This window comes from Pogona vitticeps, chromosome 4 (genome assembly GCF_051106095.1).
Source record: "Pogona vitticeps strain Pit_001003342236 chromosome 4, PviZW2.1, whole genome shotgun sequence".
NCBI lineage: Eukaryota > Metazoa > Chordata > Lepidosauria > Squamata > Agamidae > Pogona > Pogona vitticeps.
Window position 1 is genome coordinate 194,127,294 of NC_135786.1, and position 21,709 is coordinate 194,149,002.

Below are 21,709 nucleotides of genomic sequence, written 5' to 3' on the forward strand. Positions count from 1 at the left end.
AAGGCAGCAAGCGGATCGATGCAGATGCCAAGGGCTTGAAGGGAGGCCTCATAAGCCGCCAAAGAATTGATTGGAGAGACCACTGAGGTTAGTGGTCTATAGGCAGGGCGCATATTCTCCAGGCCTTGGAGAAACAGCTTGCAGGTAGAACAGGCCAGTCCCTGGCAAAACAGGTGGAGGAGAAACCAAAGGAATGCGTCTAGAGACATTGGTCTAGTAGGCAGATGTTGTCTTGATGCAAAGTGAGAGAACACCAACCCATCATAGGTGTAGGTCAAGCCGGTAGAAGGTTTGCAAGCATGATTGAGCATGTCTGTTACAGTTGGGGAAGACTCCATGTGGACAGGTGGGGAACTCAGGGTCGGATGACATATCCAATTCTCATCCTGAGATAGCAGATGAGGGACCAGGTGCAGCCAGATGTATTCCACAGCTCAGGGGAGCAGGATCAAAAAACATGGCTAGCGAGGCAACCAAGAAAGACGCTTGCATACCCATGGTGGACACAAACAACAGTCCTTTGAAGAAGGGGGAAAGGTGGAAACCTGTAAAGGAGGCCCCATGACCAATTCGTCAGGAAGGTGTCCCCTAGGGAGCTGCAACTGATGCCAGCTTGGGAGCCGAACATGGCACACTTCTTGTTTAATCAGGATGCAAAATGTCTAAGTCTGGAGTCCCCCATCGATGACAGAGGCAACGAAAGATGCCATCAGTTATGCATCAAGTTCTGGAGTCACCTGGAGCAATATGGATGGGTGGTCGCAAGACATCTGAAAAAGTGAGAGAAACCAGACTTGAAGGGACCACATCCTCAGTTGAGCATGCCATCCCATGGCTGTGGTAGATGCCATTAGCCCCAGGAGTTGCTGGACCTGTAGGACAGGGAAGCAAGCACCTGAAGAAAAAAGGAGCATAAAAAATCAAACATTTTCACAGACTTGTCATCAGGGAAGAAAAACCCTGCGTCAAGAAAGCATCCCAAGTCTCATTAATACAATATGCACACTGTGTAGGCTGCAAAGTCGACTTCTCTATGTTGACCTTCAGTCCTAACACCGACAAAGGGAGAGTGTCAAGGACGTATGTTTACCAGCTTGTGACTTGGACTCAGTGGCCAGGAGCCAGTTATCCAGCTACAGGTAAACAGTGATTCCCCTGCTGAAAACCTGAGAAAATGTTGATGGCCTCACTGGATGCCATCATGAAAACAAGCATCCAACCAACTATCTGGACGTAACATGAATAAAAGAGTCCAAGAAAGCCATATGGCATCTACGTAGAGTAATAGAAGAATTCAATCATTTTATCTTTTATTGTATTTTAATTGAATTTTAATTGTTGCAAGCCGCTCAGAGACCTTTGGATAGAGTGGGTGGCATATAAGTTAAATAAATAAATAAATAAGAATTCAGGCCTCCAAAATCAAGGGGCCTCCATCCCTTTTCTTTGGGGGCGGGACACCAATTGGAAAGATGAGGGGCCAGACGGCCTGACTGGTCAATGACAGAGAAGTCAGGTGCAGTAAAGAGACCACTCGGTTTTGCGGTCCTGCCTGCAGATCTGCTGGTCAGGGCGCTGCCTGCCCACATGTCTAGGGGGTGGCAGCTGGTAACTTTGGCATTGAGGCCTTTGACGTTCCCGGAATGCCTTAGGCTGGTAGGAGCATCACCAGGTACTTGTAATTGTTACACCGCAAATGACCGTGGCGCCTTCTGGAGCGTGGGCAGGATATTAAGAATAACATCAGTTTTCTGTCTAAAAGCCGCACACCAACAAATGGCAGATCCTCAACCCGTCAGTTGTTTGGATGCTGGTTTGAGGTATGTCAAGCAGCAATGCGATTGTGACATGCCCGCCCCATTGCCTCCTAGTGCTATGGGAGGCCTTAACTGTAAAGCTACACAGGAATTACACACAGAATTGGCAATGCCAAATTCAGTAAGTGGTGATGATAAGTACCCATGGCAGAGGAGTAGTTGGCTACATGGCAGCCAGAAAATAAAAACGCTGACCAAAGAACTCCTTATTTGTTAACTGTAAAGGAGGGTGACTAACTGTAGCAACTGGTAAGGGAGTAGGAAGATTCGTTGGAAGTCTTCCTCCCCTTCCAACTCTTGTGAGTCCCAGTTGCCGGGACAGAGAAGGCTGAAAGGGTTAACAGTGGTTTAGGTTGAACCCGCAAATACTTTGCTGCCGGAGCCGAGTTCGAGGGAGCACTACACCTGTGAAGCGTATGTGGAGGCACAAAGCACTTCATAGCCTGTGGCTCAGAATGCCAGGTGGAGCAGGGTGATGGTGATGGCAGCAAAGCTCATAGCTCCTATACTGGATAAAAGGGACTGGTCCTGCATGAACGTATCAGCGTGATAGGACCTTCCTGAGGAAAATTACCCGGGTGTACCCGACAGTGGTAGGGTTCTTGAGTTGACTCCTATGAGTCCTTTTCCTATGAGCCTATGCTGGCACCAGCAGCTGAGGCGGGGCTGCAGGCTACTATGTGAACAAGCCCGTTGATAAAAGGGCACTGTTTTGCACCAACTTATCAGCTACCAAACAGGTGCTACCCAAGCCAGGGATATCACTGACTAGCAGTGGGAGTTGCAGCCCCCCTTTTCAAAGGCAAAGCTAGGGCTGCCAGATGTTGCCAGAAAGCTCTCGCTTTGGTACTTAGCTGATTTTGGAAATAGCAGCTGTGTGAACAAGCCCCTTGATAAATGGCTGTTTTGTGCCAAACCACCCAAGGGTGTCACCCCAGTCAGGCATATCACTGACAGGTAGGGCTGGCAGGGGAGCTGAAGGGGGCCTATTCTAACCCCAAAGGCAAAACCAAGGCTTACTGTATGTTGCCAGAACATCTACACAGCTCTCTCCGGAATGAACAGAGGCATGAATGAGCCCATGAAGGAGGGCTGTTCTGCGCCAACCACACACAGAGGCTTTTACACCATGTCAGGAGAATCACTGACAGGCGGGGAAGGCGACCGGCGCTGCAGGAGGCCCTTTCTTCTCCAAGGGACAGGGTGACAGAGCCCTAACTCACTGCAGGGTCAACAGCTGTATGAACGGGCCCCTTGAAACAAGAGGGCTGTTCCACGCCAACCTCCAAAGAGGTGTCGCCCCACTGACAAGCGGGGAAGGCGGACAGAGCTGTAGGTGGCTCTTTCTTCCAAGGGCAAAGCTCAGATGCTGTCCTCTTCTAGTCTGCTAGGAAGAGGAAGATTGCAAACAGGCAGAAAGCTGTTGCTCTCAAGCCTGGGGCAGCCTTATAAAGAAGGTAAAAGAGACCTTATTTCTTTAAGAGAAAAGTCCTGAGGGCTGCAATGCTGGCTTTGTAAAGGCTCTACAAAGAACAGCTAATGGAGGCTAGTACTTTATCCCCCGGGGCAAAAGAAACAACTTGTTACAAAAGAAAGAACAAGGGAGGTCGAAGAAAGGAAAGGAATTGTTTCTATTTGTGAAGTTCCAATGAAGCTTCTGTTACAGCCCCGGTGGAAAAAAGAACTGAGGCACTGGGTGCTGGGGGTGGAGTTATATAGCTGGTGTAGGGGAGGTCCCAGCACTGTGCTTAAAGCTGTGAAAGTTTCCAAATCTGCTTTGCTCTTGCTCGAGCACAGATTAACCCATTAGTGTGTATTCACAGAGGACATGAAGGAGAAATAAACCCTCCCTTCCAGCTGTAGCACTGCCCATAGATACTAGAAATGTGCTCCAAAAGGATAGCAAAATTCTTTGGGCAGGTTTTCAGATAGTATGGCAGCCTTCATGGGAAGGGAAGGGCAACCCCCCCCCCCCCGGTAATACTAGTGTAGGGCCACTAGAGCATACAGGATTTGGGGTATGATTTGACTGCATAGGGTCAGCTAGTTAAAAACAATCTGAACAATAGTAAACTTAAAAGACTTGTTATAATTGCAAAAAGATGCTGTCAGTCACCTGACCTTCTGCCAGATGATGTCAATGGTTTTGTTTTTGGGAGGGGAGATTCTTGTGCTGCTTTTTCATTGGATTCCCACTTCACTGTCATGTGACAATCTAAGCACTGATTTGTCTCCAGTTTGTTCTCCAAGTAAAACAATTAACCATACAAGAAACATTTCTATATTATGGCTATTTACTGACTACAAGGTGTGACTATTGTACACATAAGTCTTGTTTTCTAGAGTATTGCAACATGAAAAGATGATTGTCTAAATGAACAGGAAAATCCAAAGGCAATACAAAGAAATTTCTTGTCACGGATACACTTGTCAGCCAGTGTTGCCCTTCTGACCCCTTAATTCTCCTATTCTATAATACCTTATTAAATGAATGAGGTTGATCAACTTGGAAATTATTTGTTCTCCCCCCACATACTTTATGCAGACAAAGTAAATTGTTTTTCCGTGCTCAGGCATGATTAAAAATGCTTTGTCAAGAACCCCATTTGATGCATAATAACTCTGGCACTAATAGAGGAGAGAACATATGCTTCATACATGCCTCTGTGGTTTTGCCTCCTCTGTAACACACACTGTGATTATCATTATGAAGACAATTTTTGCCTCTGTTCTCATCTCCACCCAGCTGGTTGTGGGTGAAACGGAAGTTGCTATGTGAAGGCTCATCTACTGCTCACTCTAACTTCTGCCACAAGATGCCAACAATCATATGTCACTACTGATCCAAGAGCAGATTCATCTCTAGCTGCCTTCATCCAGATCCCTCAAAGAGCAGTTTACTTGTAGAAAGTGGCATGTATACATTAGCTAGCCTTTTGTGGTGCAATCCTGCACAAACAAATACGTCTGAGAAGATACACATGAATTTTTATCTTCTGCCTTCCACAAATAGCTGGTGCCGGTGACTTGTGTCCTATGTCCTGTGTTCTGCGCCATGGAAAAGTGACATATAAATTAATCAACTAACTGACAAACTCACTAACTAGCCTCCCCTTTGCCTCAAACAAATAAATAGCATCATGCCAGATTCCAGTCATAGAATGTCAAGATTATTATGTACAGGATGGGTAGGCAAAATGTGACCCAGGGCCTACAAGTAGCCTGACAAGGCTGCCCCGTCAGACTCCTCCATTTCCCAATGGGGCAGTTTTTCTACAAAGTCAAATTGTCTCCAGGAACATCAGTAGGTTGTAGCCTTCAGTCTCTCCTCTCTCTCTCTCTCTCTCTCGCTCGCTCGCTCGCTCGCTCACACACACACACACACACACACACACGTTTATTCACACTTTTTCTTCTTAAAAACAATTTCATGACTCTGAGTTTGTGTTTAAATGATAGTTTCCATAATCCACAGCTGGTTGGGTTGATGGCTCTCCTGGCTGGGATAATCTGGGAGTTGTACTTCAGAAAGCTGATTCTCAAGTTTAGTTCCAAATCTATTTAGAAGTAGAAAACAATTAAATTGGACCACATGGGCTTGTTACAGAGCCATCATCAGATACAGTGAAGAAGCCATTTTGAACAGTAGATGTTGGGAGTTGGAAGCAACAGTGGCAGCCCCCTGCCTCAGCCATTTCTCATGAGCCACCAAGCCATCTCTGCTGAAGGACCTAGCTATGTATGTGGCATAGCCAGCCCCTGCGCCTGTTCAACTGCCTATTGGCAGTCCAGTAAGTTTCTATATACAGAATGAGCAGTGGTGAAATTCCTTATTTCACATGCCAAAATGTCTTGAGGAAGCCCAGACTTGTCATTACTTGATTAGTTATAGCATAAGTACGTACTCAATGAAAAAGGAGCAGCCTAAATGTTAACTTGCCCTTGGATTTTTTTCCCCAGCTAGTGGGTGCAATTGGAAAGGTACCTAGTGTGCAGTGATAATAAACTGTCCTGCTAATTATATATCTTGCTGATTAAGTATCCTATATCCCTATTTGGGGACACACAGGGCTCAAGGGTGGGGAATGTTGACTTAATGCTAGATAGAGCTGAACTTATACTTTCTTGGGTATAACAGTTCAATTCTACTCAACACTTTTTGTTTCTTTCACAACCAAAAAAAATATATTCCTATTTTCCAGATTCGTTTATTCACCTACTGAAGTTAATAGCTCCACTATACACTATTCTGTTCTCTTTGGGACTAGAGAAAAGCCAAAACACAACAGAATGAGCTGAAGTAGTCACTTTGTAATAAAATATGATACTAAAATTACTGGGATGTCATGGACACACATCAGAACAATATTTTATACTTCAAACCTGATTAAAAGCTACTTTTCCGCTTACCCTTTATTGTCCAAAACTCCATCAAAACTGAACACAATGAGCCAGAGGACAGTGACATCTAGATAAACCAACCAAATTCAAAATACACGTGCGACTAGATGAGAGTGATGCAGCAAGACACAAACCATAATCAGGAACAATGTTCTTGTACCCTTCTGAGCAGGAAAGTGACACTGTGAAACACAGCCTAGAATGGGAATATTTGAGTAGGACAGCCTAATGAAACTCAGCCATCCCATCTATCTATAGAAGACTAATTTAACCAACCATAAAATGTCCCAAGGAACGACATTCCAATATTCATTCCAGATATGAAATTCATATTGCGAAAAATAGCCTGGTACAACAACTTCCAAGTAAAATGGAAGCAATAAAACAAAGCAGGTAATTGTTTCAAAAGAAGCACATTCTTGTGACAGCAGCATTAATGGCACTTTTAGCAGATAACAGACTCTTCTGAAATGAATACCGACTTCGATGGGAATTCCATATAAAAAGAAGTCCAGGCTGCCTTCTTTCTCTCCTTTTGACTTGAAGCCCAACGTTGAAGGTTCATCTTCAGACTGAAGCCTGGACTGGTAATCATAATCCATTTAGAGAAACAAAAGTGCAAGAGCTGTGTGGGGGGTGGGGGTGGCAGTGACAACAACAGCTCATTGTTGGTCTTGCTTCCTTTCCTCCCCACCCTTGTCCATTTGAGGATCACCTTCATTCTTTGTTTACCTTTGGTCACAATAAAGAAATCACTGTTATGGCTTGAGAAAGGCCAAAGAGCCTCTTCCCCTTGTCAATGCTGCTCTCTTTTGCCTCAATAAACTACAAGAGAAATAAATTATGGCACTGGGGGGGGGGGAAGTGCGAGAAAAGCTGTTTTAAGATAACTAGCTCAAATTATGTTCTCCTGTACCTTCTCTTCTCCTGGCTTCCAATGGTTGTATTATTGAGCTGCATTTCCTCCCCTTCCTTTTCCAGCTTTCATGATCTATATAATTTTTCATCTTCTCTTCCTTTCCTTCATGCAATATTAAAACGCCTCAATTCCAGCTCTGTAACTTTAATGTCAGCAGGGACTTGAAAGTTATGCTGGCAGCGCTGTTTTCTCCTGGCTACTCCAGCTGTGTCTGCTTATCCCTTCTATCTCCAACTTGCTTGTTTGCAACCTTCCTCCTTCCCACTCCCTCCCTTTTAAATTGCCCAGTCACTTTGAGAGGGAGAGAAGTGGGAAGGAGGGGAGCAAACAGCTCTTGGAGTTTTGTCCAAAAATGGACATTTTTTTTAAAAAAGCCAACATGGGCTATATTTTTGCATCAGTGGAGTCCTCACAGAAGCAAGGACTCTGCAAAATTCCTTGTTATTCTCACAGGCAAGAAGAGGAAACCTGCTATTTCTTGTCTTTCCCTAGAGACTCAAGATGAGCAGTGGCTCACTCCTATATAAAACACATTTATCCCTGTTCGGTTTAAGGTTCGCAGCTGTAACATTATTCATGTTCCTTTTAGGTCTATGTGGCCTACATGCCATCAAGTTTTATCTGCCTTACAACAACCCTAGAGGGGTTTCTAAGATATCTGAGATGTTGAAGGAATAATTTTATTCACCCTAGTGAGTTTCCATGGCTGAGCAGAAATTTGAACCGAGGTCTCCAGAGTCCTAGTCTAACAGTCCATTCCCCTGGCTTTATTTTGTAGACTTTTTGCTTTCGAAAAAATGAATTTGCAAATCAGGTCATGACTTCCTCTTCCTATTTTGGGCCTATTGAGCAAACATTTATAATCCTTTTCAGACAGAATGTTAATGTGGGCACTGATACATACTTTAAATTCACTTTCAAAATAAAGATCCACCTCCCCCCTTGTCAGTCCTTTTTTAAATAAATTTCTGCTGTATCAATGTAAACTTCCCGCTCTAAAGTGTCTTTGACACTCTTCACCTGACTTTGTGGATCTTAATTGCCATTACTTTCCAAAGAGATTTATGCTTCCCACAGCTATGAGGGAGTTTTCCAAATGTTTAGGACATACTTCGCTCCACAACTTTGGCCTGCTTGCCTTTTTTGCATCCTTACCGCTGCTATGTGTGAGGAATGTGTTTTTGTACAAGTGTCCATACAGAACATGTTACCACAGTCTCTCGAAACTGAAGGATGCCTACTACAAGTGTGCAGAGTTGTGTTTTTGGACAACAACTCCCAGAATCTCTCAGGCAGCTATCCAAAAAACACAAACGTGCATACCTCTGGTGTTTTCCCTTTTGAGATTGGCTTGTTTGTATTCTGTCCCTTCACCTAAGCATGCACATAACTTCCATGTGACTTCAGGCTTTTGGCAGACATTTCCATAGTTTCTGAGGCCCTGCAAATCTGGAGAGCTTTGCCTAGGGGCTGACCTGCTTCATGTAGCAACCATTTTCCAGGGACATTTTCCTCTCTCTTTGCCAGAGACCTTTCAAGTTACTAACATCTGAATCTTTACTCAACTTTAACTCATATTGAACATAGCTTGACTTGCTTCTTGTGTTCACATTTGAAAAAAGCTTATGTAAAAGTTTCATCCTTTTTTATGCATGCAGTAATCTCCAAATTTACAAAGTATTGGTTTCAGTTGCATATTCTGCCCAGGAGCAAATTCAGAGTTATTCCAAATGTCCAGAACTTAATCTATTACCACATGAAGAAACAACAAGGATTTTATATAATCAGTTTTCTCTTCTGCTTCTCTTGCTGCCAGATAGAGTTCCAATCTTCCTTTAAACTTTTTCCAGTTCTCCACATTGTCATCTGACAACTGTAGCCTATGATACCTGAGTTTACAAAACTCCCTCTGTTTAAGAGATCTCCAATGGCCTTGTGCCTTGCTCCATGCATGGCTGCTGTGGTAGTATGTACCTGCTTCTATTCATCCACCTTTCTCTACATGGTGTATGCCACCACCAAAACAATAAGTATTCCCAAACCAGCACTAATTTAGGGGTCCCTAGTAATTAGGAACCTCTTCCTTCTGCCAAATGAGGCAAACAGAGTTCCCTTTCCACTGCTACTTAAACACTGCCACAGCTAAGGGCTGAATTTACACTGACCTTTTAAGAACAATAAGAATGCTTTTGGTGATATACATATAGTGTATGTTATGTTGGTGATACAACCTTAACTATATGTCCCAGAGTTGGCCAGATAATGCAAGGTGTAACATCTTGTGACTGCTATTTTTACAAATAATAATTAGCAGTTTTAAACCAAAAGAAGTTTTTTTAAAAAACACACACAAAGGAATGAAGGTTTCAGAGTTACAATCCAGTAGGATGTTGTTGTTTTTAAATCAGGGTGTCAAAATCTCTCTTCCTGTTCCTTCCCATTTTACAGTTTAAGCACATTCAACTCTTTAAATCCATTTGTATGCTTGTTTTCACACAAGTTCCAACAAGAACATACATTAGACTTCACAACTTCTTCACACAGACACCTCTGCTCTTTCTAAAAACACCCTTTCTTACTAAATAACTCTTGGTAAGTTATCTCACAGTATTGTATGTCTGTGTAAAACAGCATCTCTACAGCTAGTGGCATGCCAGGCAATCATCACATGGGTCCATTCACATACTGTACATTCTATCTCGCTCCAACTGTTCTTATGGACTGTTTTGGCACAAATCCAACTTTCCACTACCAGTCAAAACCTAATCATTCACTATGGAAACCAATGCAGATACATATAGTGTATTGCCAGAGCTGCTACAGCTATTTCCCTTCTTCTTCTTTGAGCTACATAAACTGCTGCCTGTTAATTCATAGGACTCCTTCTTCTCCACTTCTAACACCGTAAACAAAATCCTCTTCTGTAGTTATTTCAGCATAACACAAATGATGTAACTTTTGGAGACAAACTGCAAGTCATGTGACCCAGCACACAATACTTAATGTCTACAGATTTCTTAACCAGAGGCGGTTTACCTCAATTTATGCCATTTGTGTAACTATACAAAATGATACCCCCCCACACACACACACTTTCAAAGCTTTAAAAATATAGCTAGAAGAAAGGGGAGCAGACCAAAGTAACTACCTTTATTCTGCAGAGACCTTATAAGACTTTCCTGTATAAGAACAATTACACAGTTTTGTAGCTAGTGCTCATATGCTCTATCTTTAATAGTGGGCTGCTTATGCGTGCAGTTTTTAATGTTTTCTGCACCTGCTGAAATTTCCTCTTCCACACAACTATTAAAGGTACAAGCAAGCTCCTTAACACTAAGGGAATGCGTACAAATTATGAAAGCTGTCATTACACTGTTCAGAGCTGTATGCCCACAACATGTTTGTCCAGCAGCTTGTTGGCCTTTATGTTGAAAAGGGTCCTCCAGCTGTGCAATAAATAATGTCAAAAATAATATATATTATTTATGACATTATTATGTATTACATATATATATATAGTTGTCTAATGCAAACTCTATGCAGAAGGGTTGTGCTGGGTGAAACAGTGGCTCTGCCAACATTATGACCACCAGTCCAAAGCGTCTTCAATAAGCTTAGGGTGGTTGTTTAACTTGTAACAGTAACCCATTGCCCTGGAATATCTCTTTTATCAAACTCAGCCAACAGTCAGTGTCCCTTTTCCACTGCTCTCCACCACAAAGGGCTGAGTTTGCACCATTTTGTTTTGTTTTGTTTGTTTTTAAGAGAATGAGAACACTTTTGGTGAGATACAGACAGCCTGTTCCTTGGGTGACATAATCTTGACTATGTTCCTCAACACTGGCCAGTGGTTTGTGTGGTAAAATATATATTGTGGCTGCTGTTTTCAAAAAAATAATACACGGGATTTGTAAAAGAATTTTATTTGAAACACACACACACAAAATAATAAGAACATGCTATATTACATGCCATCAAGTCCTGAGAGGGAGAAAGAGAGAGGGAGAGGCTTGTTTTTACACAAGTTCCAAGAAAACACTTTATTTTCCCACCGCTTCTTTTCAGAGAGCTCAGCTCTTAACTGCCTGACAGCTCTCTTTCCCCTCATTGTCTCTGATCCAGGGCCTGTCCAGACAGGGAAATTTGGAGTGCTTTGGTTTACAGTTAAAATGTTCTTATCTTTAGTGTGATCTGTTTTATTTCTCACTTGACCGACACTTCCATTCACACTGAAGATGTTTATTCTCTTGTGAGAAGGGTTCACAGAAGTCTTTCGATTGCTGATTTACTCACAAGTAACTTTAGCCAGCTTAATCACAAGTAAGGAAACAGCAGTAGTGGTGTTTGTGCAAGGAGAAAACATTGGGGTTAAAGCTGGGAAGATGGAAAGTAGGTAATCCCCTTTCCCTCCACCCCACTTTCTCCTCAGCCGGGGCTCTGTTTGGGCTTGGAGGGATGGAGGCCATGGAGTCAACAAGCCCCTTTCCCCACCTTTTCACATGGCTGTCATCGAGTGGCTGTTGTGATGTTCCTTTTTGTTGTCATTGTTAAATAAACTAAGTGGCATATCGAAACAGCAATGCATAAATCTAGACTGGTATTACAATTTTGCTGCATCCATTAGGGCAATATGAAGAAGAAGAAGAAGAAGAAGAAGAAGAAGAAGAAGAAGAAGAAGAAGAAGAAGAAGAAGAAGAAGAAGAAGAAGAAGAAGAAGAAGAAGAAGAAGAAGAAGAAGAAGAAGAAGAAGAAGAAGAAGAAGAAGAAGAAGAAGAAGAAGAAGAAGAAGAAGAAGAAGAAGAAGAAGAAGAAGAAGAAGAAGAAGAAGAAGAAGAAGAAGAAGAAGAAGAAGAAGAAGAAGAAGAAGAAGAAGAAGAAGAAGAAGAAGAAGAAGAAGAAGAAGAAGAAGAAGAAGAAGAAGAAGAAGAAGAAGAAGAAGAAGAAGAAGAAGAAGAAGAAGAAGAAGAAGAAGAAGAAGAAGAAGAAGAAGAAGTGATTTCTCAGCCCTCCCTTTTAATGTCACAACCACCACTGCAGCATTGTCACCTCAGGTAAAGCTGCCCACAGCTCCATTTGGGTGCAGAATAACTATCCCTATGAGCAAACAATGTGATAGTTAGGAATGCACTGGGGAAAAACAACAACAGAACCCACTAACATTGTACCAGAAAGGATAGCTCTTAAAGGGCCGAATCTAAGTAGAATCACATGCTGACAACGTACGTAATTTGGTTCAAACCAAACCACACGAACAGTGATCCAAATACCGATCTATATATCTGTCTAGACCGGCCCTTAGACTCCGACTTCACTCAAACAGCTTCACACCTGAACCAATTTTCTGTTTCTAATTCAAACTCTAAATTAACTGCTAAAGAACTAAGCTAAACTCAAGTGCTCATTCTCTCTCACACACTCCTTATATATATATAAAACAACATCTCTACAGCCAGGCGCATACAATTAGCATGATATGCACACAAAAAGTGTTCAAGAGGCTAAAATGTGATATTGTTGATCTTGAAGTAAAAGTGCACTACTAATAATTAAAACTGGCTACTTTACCTGAAGGTTATAATGTAACATTGATATCTAAACAAGAATTTGTAAGGAGAAAACAAACACACAAACAAATTATCAGAACAGCCCTCTCCCCCCCCCCCATGAAAAGATGCAAAAGGAGGCAATGTTTTCCTCTTCAGATTGGCTGAAACTACACAATCTGGGGAAACAAATGGGTGGGATTTGACACAAACTCTACTGTGGTTTTGCCATGGTATCTAATCGGCATTTTTAAAAACTGCAGTAGGGTTTCCATAGTCCCTCAACCAAGGGATATTGAGGTAGCCAAGAAGCTGTCCAGTACTGGCTAGCCAATGATATTGTTCTTGCCCACACAGAAAGCTCCAGAGGAAGCTCTGTTTTAGCAGCGTCTTGAATGGGCAAGAACTCTCAATGGCTGTCCTGACTCTGACACTGTCAATAGCCAAGAAGCCTCCCAAGTAATGGCTGGCAAGTGACAGACTTCTTTAATGCGAGGAATCACATTAAAGAAGGATATGCATTGCAAGTAGAATGATCCACAAAAATGGTTGTTCATGGTTTGTGGATAGCCACGTGCTGTCCAAACTTTTTTTTTAAAAAAATGAGCCATTAACTTTTTTATTTAAAAAAAGAAAGCTCCTGCCTTTCTAAGAGGAAACCAATCCCCCCACCCCTTCTTACTGCCCCTGTCACCTCCCTACCTTCTCCTGCCACTTCTGCCCCTGCCCCTGCCCCTGCCGCCACCCGGAGAGACAGCAGCCTGGCTTCCTTTCTGAGAGCTAAGCCGGCTGTCTCTCAAGATGGAGGCAGTGGCAGAGGTGGCAGAACAAGGCAGGGGAGGCGACGGGGGCAGTAAGAAGGGGTGGGGGCAGACCTTCGGGGCAGGGGGAACCAGTAAGGAAATGCTAAAGAAGTTCATGGTTCGGTTTAGTCCGGGTTTTCCGGTTTGGACAAACCCAAACTGACCTGAATCAATGAACCTGCGGTTTCCCACAAACTACCTGGTAGTTTGTTTTTTTGATTTGTGCCCATCTCTATTTTTAAGTGGGTTTGTGTCTGTTTACAGCTAAACCACAGTGGATATCTTTGTTGTGGATTATTGCAAGCACGTCGTTTCAGCCACTGTCGTTTTCATATGTTGAAAGTGATGAGGAAGGTGGATCGGGACTAGTATGCTCTGCATTGTTTATGAATGCCTGGATAATGCTGACGTATCTCACAAAAGCTGCTGAGTAAACTTAGCAATCACAGCTTCAGAAGACAGATGGTCTGATGTGCTCTAAACGGGGAGCTTACCAACCCTCAAAAGTGATGGGACGAGGCACACATCTGACTCAGACCATGGTGCACTGGTAATAGAAGTCACTGGTTGCAGAATAAAAGTCAAGGGTGGAAAAACCAATGCAAGAGAAATAAGCAGAGAAGTTAGAAAATGCTTGTTTCAGGATCAGTGCTAATGAACTTTCAGAACTAATATGGAATGTCTTGTCATCAATGAAGCAGGCAAAAGAAACAGTGGTAGTTCATTACTCAGAATGAGAAAACCCCCAGAAGACTGAGAAAAACTCTAAAGAGAATTTTTCAAACCCTGTGAATAGTGAATATGTCAGTTTGCCAGCCTGCCAATAGGTTAGTGTAATTCAGTAATGTACATCATTGTGTTCTGAGGTCAAAGACTGGGAGAGTGCTAAAAAGTGACTTTTTAGGATGACACAAACGGAATTTAAGACAAAATGTTTCCGTCTCCCTTCATCTACTACTATGAATGCTCCTGTTCAGTGTACCAGTTAGCCATAACCACCTCTAGGATCTTGCTTGATGAAGAGATCTGATGATCGCAAAAGCTGGCACACTTTTATTGTGCCCTTTTTTTTGCTTGGCATAATAAAGATATCGCTGCAATGTGGCTTTAGAGGAGCAGCATGTTTGCCACAAAAAGCAGATAAAATGTATGGCTATCTTAGAGTTTGTAGACATATTTCGCAACATACAAGCAGAGTGTCTATTCAAGCAGTCAAAGAACTTGCAGAACCTGTTTCAGTATCAATTTTATTTCCTACCATACACCAATTGTACAGCACAGAACACAGCTTTGTTGTTTCTGATGTAAGAAATATTAATTGTATGAAGAAACAGTGTACAAACTACTCCAAAATAAAAAAAATGCATACATCATTGCTGTTTACAAAAGGTCTAATTTACAGGATAGCTCATCAATGCAAATTAATGCCGGAAAGAAAATGAAACAGAAAGGAAGGGGAAAAAGGGTTGTGTCTGTCACAGTACATCTTAGAAAACATCAAGTACAAAGAAGATAAATTAATATGAAGATACATCCTGAGCAAACAACCAAACACAGATAAAATAACTTAAGCCATAGTAAATCATAGTAATAAATAGGTCAGCAAGAGAATGCTTGTATGAAATTAAATTAAATTAAATATATTAAATAATTAAATTAAACATATAACTAATTTCTCAAAATATTTAGTAAATTGACTGTTAGTCTCTGTGGTGAGTGAATTTGTTTTTGTATGCATTAAACAGGTATAGCAAATGTCTTTTTTTAAAAAACAGGTACAATAATTTAATAGGAATTTGGTGTTCTGTGTTATATTAGCACATAACATAATTTCTGTCAAATTGTTTTCTTTAAAAAATAAATACAGCTTCTAAGAACATACACCTCTCCTGTCTATATACTAAAGTTTCGGGTGAAATCTAACCCCCCCATATGAACAGCAAGCCCCACCTAATGCATAACAGCAACCACAAGTGTATGAAGGTTGGATGACCTTGAAGTACTCCGGGAGAGAAACACTATAATATCACTGAATGAGGGATGCCGGTGAATGCTGTCATACCCAACTGAGACCCTAAAGTAGGCAATTAAAAATAGACACTTTCATTGTAGCACAGAAAAATTGAAACACATGAATACATTTTACACTGAGGCACATATGCACAGGAGACGTGTGCATACAAATAAAAAGGCAGTTCCGCTGGTTCTTTATAACTTCTTTTAAAACAACAATGTTAAAATTATGGGGCCAGGGCAAGATTTTATTACTCATACTCCCTAAAATAGACATTTGATTTCTGCTTTTAAGTGCTAAGAAAAAGAGGGTGAAGACAGATAATCAAGAAATCCACTTGGGGTGTGCATGTCTGTATTTCTGAATGGGTGTCTTAGGACTGCAGCACTTGTTAGGAGACCTACTGGTAGGAAAAGGTGGGGGAAAGGTGACCCTCCAGAAATTGTCGGATTCAGCTCCCACAATCCTTCACCATTGGCCGTGTTGGCGAAGACGGATGGGAGATGCAGTCCAGTGATATGTGGAGGGCCAAAGGCTTCCAATTCCATCCTATCCCTGTCTTAAGGAATGGCAACCAATGGAATCTGAGGCCATCCTCAGCCACAGCTCCAAGCATCTGTAGTACCGTAACCCAAAGCTATACAGGGCTCTGATACGCACACAGGTCTCTTCTGTAAACAGAAGCTTATGGCACTGCTCTGTGAATACAGTAAAGATGCACAGATGGGAGGGAGGGGCTGGACTCAGTAGTGGGCAGCTTCCGGAGGTCAAGGGGCCAAACATGGCAATCCTTCGCACAGCCATCCACTCTCTATTGGCCCTGGAGGGTGCTAGAAAGTCTTGAGCATCACACAATTGTCCAAATGTCACGTTTTGTGAGCCTCACTTTTCTCTTTTTGGAGTGTGGATATTGGGGAGGCCCCAGGAGTGCTCGTAAGGGCTTCCTTCAAGCCCCTGTAGGCTACATATGGCCTTTGAATGCCATATGTGGCCACCCAGATGTCATGGTCTACCCCTCCCATTAGCCACAACCATTGGGTGATAGGTCTTGTAGCCCAAGAGACTGGATGGCAACAGCTTGGAGGAAGTGATTAGAAACAGTAAGCTGTCACTTTGTGACACAACATGTGCTTTGTATGTAGAAGGTTCCAATTTCAACCCTTGGTATCACCTGATAGGGCTCAAATAGACACCTATTTGTATGGATAGTGCTGAGCTAGATTTACCAATGGTCTTGGCATACTCAGAGTGCAATTAGATTGGCATTTGTCCAGCAGTTTAGTCCTGGCTGAGGATGAGCCATTTTGCTTCTTTTCCTGGTCACCACCCAACATACATCCCATTGTAAACTAGCCATCCCTGATCGATGCCTACTCACACCTTTTCAGGCCACTGTTGGGCTATTCCGTCCCAGCATGTCTGACTGTTCGGACACGATCAAGTTAAGCTGTCTCTTTGCTTAAGCCACTTGATGATCTTGATAAATGGAAAGCCACAATTAAAAAGAAATAGAAAGCTCCATTCCCTTTCTCCTCTGCAGGGGAGCAGGAAGGAAGCTTTACACTTCTCAAGATTGTTAAGGAAGCTCAGAGGAGGAGACAGGGATGGCGTTTTTTTGTTTCTGTTTCTGTTCTTTCCCTTTAAAAGGAAAGAAGATTGCTCTAGACTGTGCTAAACAGGGCCAACAAAGGTGCAATGTGGTTAATTCGTACATGTGGAAGGTTCATCCCAAATGACACACTGCATCTCAAGGCAACCCTGTTTAGCACAATCTAAACCAATCTAGACCAGAATAACTGGGCCTTCTAGTTGCACCCTGTGATGGAGCTACTACAGTGGGCCTGTTTTCTTGTATATCAAGTGCTATTAATTGTAATGGAATTTATTTTGAGCATTAAATGAATGATAGGGCTAAAACTATTCAGTGCATCGCTACAGTCCATAGTTGTGATCACCATACATTGTTGCTGCTGTGCAGCTTCAGTTCACTGCAGTGGGGCCTACTCCCCATCTCCCACAATCAAAACAGAAAAGCAACTGTAGGCTTCTCTGTTCCTTTCATTCAAATTAATACAATAGCTGCCACTTCAGAGAAGATGATCTTGGCTTCATTGCATGTACAAAATCATCAGTTTGGGATTCATTTTTTTCCAATATGAAATTATATTGCTATTGGTCAATTGACCAATGTTTTTACAAGGCTCTGTGCCAAAAAGCTACAAGTCATTCAAAAGCTTGTCACATTGAAGGGGATTAAATGTGTGTGTTTTCATTCCATGAATGAACCTGAATCAGAAAAAGAAAGAAAGAAAGAAAGAAAGAAAGAAACCTTAAATCAGTCTGATCTTCACTTGAATGGTTTCGAACAATCTTTTTCTGTAGGCTAAGACACCCATCCAAGTCCAAAGCATTGCTGATTGCTATATTTCATTATTGCTAAAAATCTTGAACTTTTACAACATGCTGTACTCACGTTCATCCAGCAGAGGGCACCATTCACCTTTGTATCCATGGTATCTCATGCAATTGCAACCATTTCTTATTTCATTATTTTAAAAAAAAAGCTGTTATAAAAAAGCAGGATGCAGTGAAAATAAAACTAGAATCACAGTTCTGTTATTTAGTTTCTTTCATAGCTTCCCCCCTTCCTCCTGTACAAACCCAGTGAATTATTTAATTTACAGTATAACTTTCAATCTATTTAAAATCCCATCAGAAAATAAATTAACAAACACGTTTGTAAAAATATGGCAGGCTGCAAGAAATGCTGTTAAAAGATTAAAAACACCCACACACGAGTCTTTGATTGAAAATAAATTAAAAAATGTAAAAAAATAGTTACACACACTTTTTATATTCACTTTACAAAATGAAAAGAGTGCAAAACAACAAGTGATGAACAACAAAAAGGATTTGTACAGAAATAAATATACTCTGTGATTTGAGTCATTGCTGTTAATACAATAGTCCGTTATGTTTTTTTTTTCTGTCCTTTTTATGACAGCTGGAAAAAAAAATAGTGCAATGTTGTAGTTGGAAATGCAGCACAGCAATCAGGACTCCTGAGCAGTTCCGGTGCTCTTCACAGATCCATCTGGAGCTTTTCGGCTGCGTAACTCCTGCTGCCCGGCAATTTCACCACCCTACACGTGGATACCCTTCACAGCTTGTTTGATGCTTTCCAGAAGAGCCTTGCAGTCCGGGGAATAGTCCCGTTCCAGATTGCTGTACATATCTGTGAGTGTATTTACATATGCTTCAAAATTCTGCTCACTGATTGGGCCCTAAGTGAAGACAAAACATGGGGGTAGGGTGTCAAATAGCAATGAAGTCATTGTCAAGAGGGGGGAAAAGGAAGCTGTGCATTCCTTAAAGATATGGATCTAATGCAGGAGTTCCAACCTTGGGTCCCCTGAAGTTCTTGGACTGCTACTCCCAGAAATCCCGGACAGCACAGCAAGCGGTGAAGGCTTCTGGGAGTTTTAGTCCATGAACATCTGGGGGCCCAAGACTGGGAACCACTGCTCTAGTGCATTTATGTGATGAGAAATAGGTTTTCGCTGGAGATGGGCATGAAGCGGTTCATTCCAGTTCGTAAAGGTGCAGCAGAAGTGCTATTGCTCCCCTTCCCTGTCTCCTCAGCTAATTCAGCCACTCACCAGGCCAAGATTGCTTGCTTTTTCCACCTCCTTCACTAATCTCCCAGTCATAAGCAAGAGCACAGACCGAGTGGGGAATCAGCCACAGAAGCCTGAGTTGTTGCCAGGACCGGAAGAGCAGTTGAAGAGGTGCAGGAAGCTACCATATTGGGATTGTTCACTGACTGACTGAGCCAGAAGAGGTGGGGGAGGGGAGTAGCTGCCACCTTTATGTATTGGGATGAACTGGGACAAACTGGTGAAGCCCATCTCTAGTTTTCACCCATTGGAGGAGCCTGTAAGTGGAAGAGTATCAAGTCTTTAAGCTAGGGACGGGGAACTTTATTCCTATCCAGAGTTCCATGCCTGTGGGGTGAGTACAGGCACAGCCAAAGAAGGTAGGGCACCCTTTGCCCCTCTGTCTCTGCCACACACATATACCCCCACCTGCCCTCCAATCTCTATTCCTTCTGGCACAGCATACTGGCAGATTGTCTAGAAGTCTCAACTTATTGCTTGGAGAGGGCTTCTGACAAACAGAGCTCTTACAGTTGAGAGGAGGGCAGCAGGTTGCCTACCTCTGTTTTAAGAGCTTGCGTATTGTTGGGATTCTGGCAGCCATTTAATGGCCTGATCACCATCTACCCAGTATGGGAATTTTGAGAATTGTAGTCCAAAAAAGTGGTGCTTCTAAGCTATGAGGAGGTGTGGAGGAGATCAAATAGATACTGAACTGTGTGGAAGAAGAATTCTCTGTAAGTAGAATTCTCTGTAACTATCTTTGATTTTGGCATTCACATAAATCCAGTCCCTAAATATCTCCACTACCTGGGAGTAAATTAGACCATCACAGTTGACACAGATACGCAACTTGCTTCCAAGTGGTGGGGATTTTCAAGGGGTGCACCTTACTTGTTGAACCATCTGAAGCAGAATCTCTAAGTCATCTGAACACACCGGACAGGACTCTCACGAGTGGAAGCCCTGCCTTATCAGAACTTCCAGTCACAAGATCTGTCTATGAATCTGGACTGACTGACCTCCTGGTGAGGTGGAGGGGATGCTTGGGGGTGCATCTTAGGTATTCTCCCCACCAAAAAAACACAAAGAAACACCACAATCTTCATGCCTGAACAAGGCTGATTTGGGTCCTTATTTCCTTAGTTTAGTGATTGATGGATTATGCTGAATCATTGTGCACCTTGAAACATTCCCTCTGCACCGTCCTGTAATTTTACATCTTAGAAATTGCTCGGTTCCTAGCCACAGACCTACCATTTGTGGAAGCTGAATGTCGGCAAGACTGGAGATGAGGGCTTGGCTTAGGCCTGCCAGTTCCTTTAACAGGCTCTCGTTGTTCTGTTCTATAAGTTTGTTCTCTTCTTCTATTGTTTTCAGATTGCTTTCCATGGACGTTATCTGAAATCAGGAAGCAAAAAGCCGCAGGGTGAACTGTAGGAACTCTTGACCTAAAAGACAGCTACCTCCTGCCTTCCCCGAGAAGAGGCCGTCTATAACAACAGAAACTGTCTCTGCCAAAGGGAAGCCCTCAAATACAGTCAGTTACATGCACATCAGTGTCACAAGGCACACTCCTAATTGGGGCAAGTCATATTATTTCCAAACCAGTGGCTTCCACTGTTATTCCATAAGAGAAACATGTTGAAATGAAGCCCCAAGACAGTGGCCACGCTGGATGAAAAGAGCATTGTTTGTGGGAAGTGAATTCACAAATGGGTGGAACAGATGAAAAGCTGCAGGCCTTAGGCCAACAAAGATGGGAGGAGGGTCACCAGCAGGTTAAAAAATGAAGAGCTTTGCCTTTAGGCATGGAGGAGAAGAAGTGTGTTGGCAGCGGGGGCGGCGATGGTGGCACAGCCTTTTTATGTGTCTGCCTTTTCCTTATAGCATCCCTGCTGAGTCACTCCAATAGCAGCTGCCCTGGTCTTAGCTTTTGAACTACTTTCCTGGGGTAGGTGATGTTGTAGAATGACTGGGATTAGAGGCAGGGCAGAGTGAAAGATTTGGAAATAAATGAAAGAGATTTTTAAAAAAAAGAGCTCATTTTGCAACAGGTCATTGTGTTACACGTCTGGCATAAATTGGTTAAAACAAATGCACACACATCAAAACAGACATTAAATGAAAACAGAAGCTTGGGGCTGGGAAATATCTATTTTGTAGACATTATATCATGTATCTCGAGACTACTATGTTGATAAAATAAAAGGCAAAGTGAGGTAGGCCCGTATGTTAACTTACAGTGGTGCCTCGCACAACGAGCGCCCTGTAGAGCGATGAATTTGCTCTACGGGGACGTTTTTTCGATCGCTAATGCGATCGCAGAGTGACGGCCCCAATGGGCGAAAATCGCAGAGTGAAGGTCGGTAAGCAACCTTCACTTTGCGCCCCGCCGATCAGCTGTTCCGTGGCTTCAAAATGGCCGCCGGAAGCGTTTTCGTGCCCTCGTTAAGCGAGGGGAGGGCGCGAAAATGGCTGCCGGCCATAGAGGAACATCGCTGAACGGTGAGTAAAGGAGCCTTTTGGAACGCATTAAACACTGTTTAATGCGTT

The 21,709-nt window shown here is 42.7% G+C and overlaps 1 protein-coding gene and 1 long non-coding RNA gene across 7 annotated transcripts in view; one reads left to right on the forward strand and one right to left on the reverse strand.

Moving 5' to 3' along the window:
* The first annotated feature begins 11,989 nt into the window (after positions 1-11,989).
* On the forward strand, positions 11,990-21,181 carry LOC140706937 (uncharacterized). The gene is made up of 3 exons (XR_012086874.2): positions 11,990-12,188; positions 18,502-18,734; positions 20,534-21,181. It is a non-coding gene; the product is annotated as an uncharacterized LOC140706937 (long non-coding RNA).
* Positions 14,714-21,709, reverse strand: part of ST18 (ST18 C2H2C-type zinc finger transcription factor) — a 254,977-nt gene continuing 247,981 nt past the window's right edge. For all 6 annotated transcript variants that reach the window (XR_013545387.1, XM_078393742.1, XM_078393743.1 and 3 more), the window contains 2 exons: positions 20,411-20,554; positions 14,714-18,781 (listed from right to left, as the gene is read on the reverse strand). Coding sequence is in view for 5 of the 6 variants with exons in the window: in XM_078393742.1 (XP_078249868.1) it covers positions 18,641-18,781; positions 20,411-20,554 (285 nt within the window). In the remaining variant the exon portion in view is untranslated. The remainder of the gene's footprint in view (positions 18,782-20,410; positions 20,555-21,709) is intronic.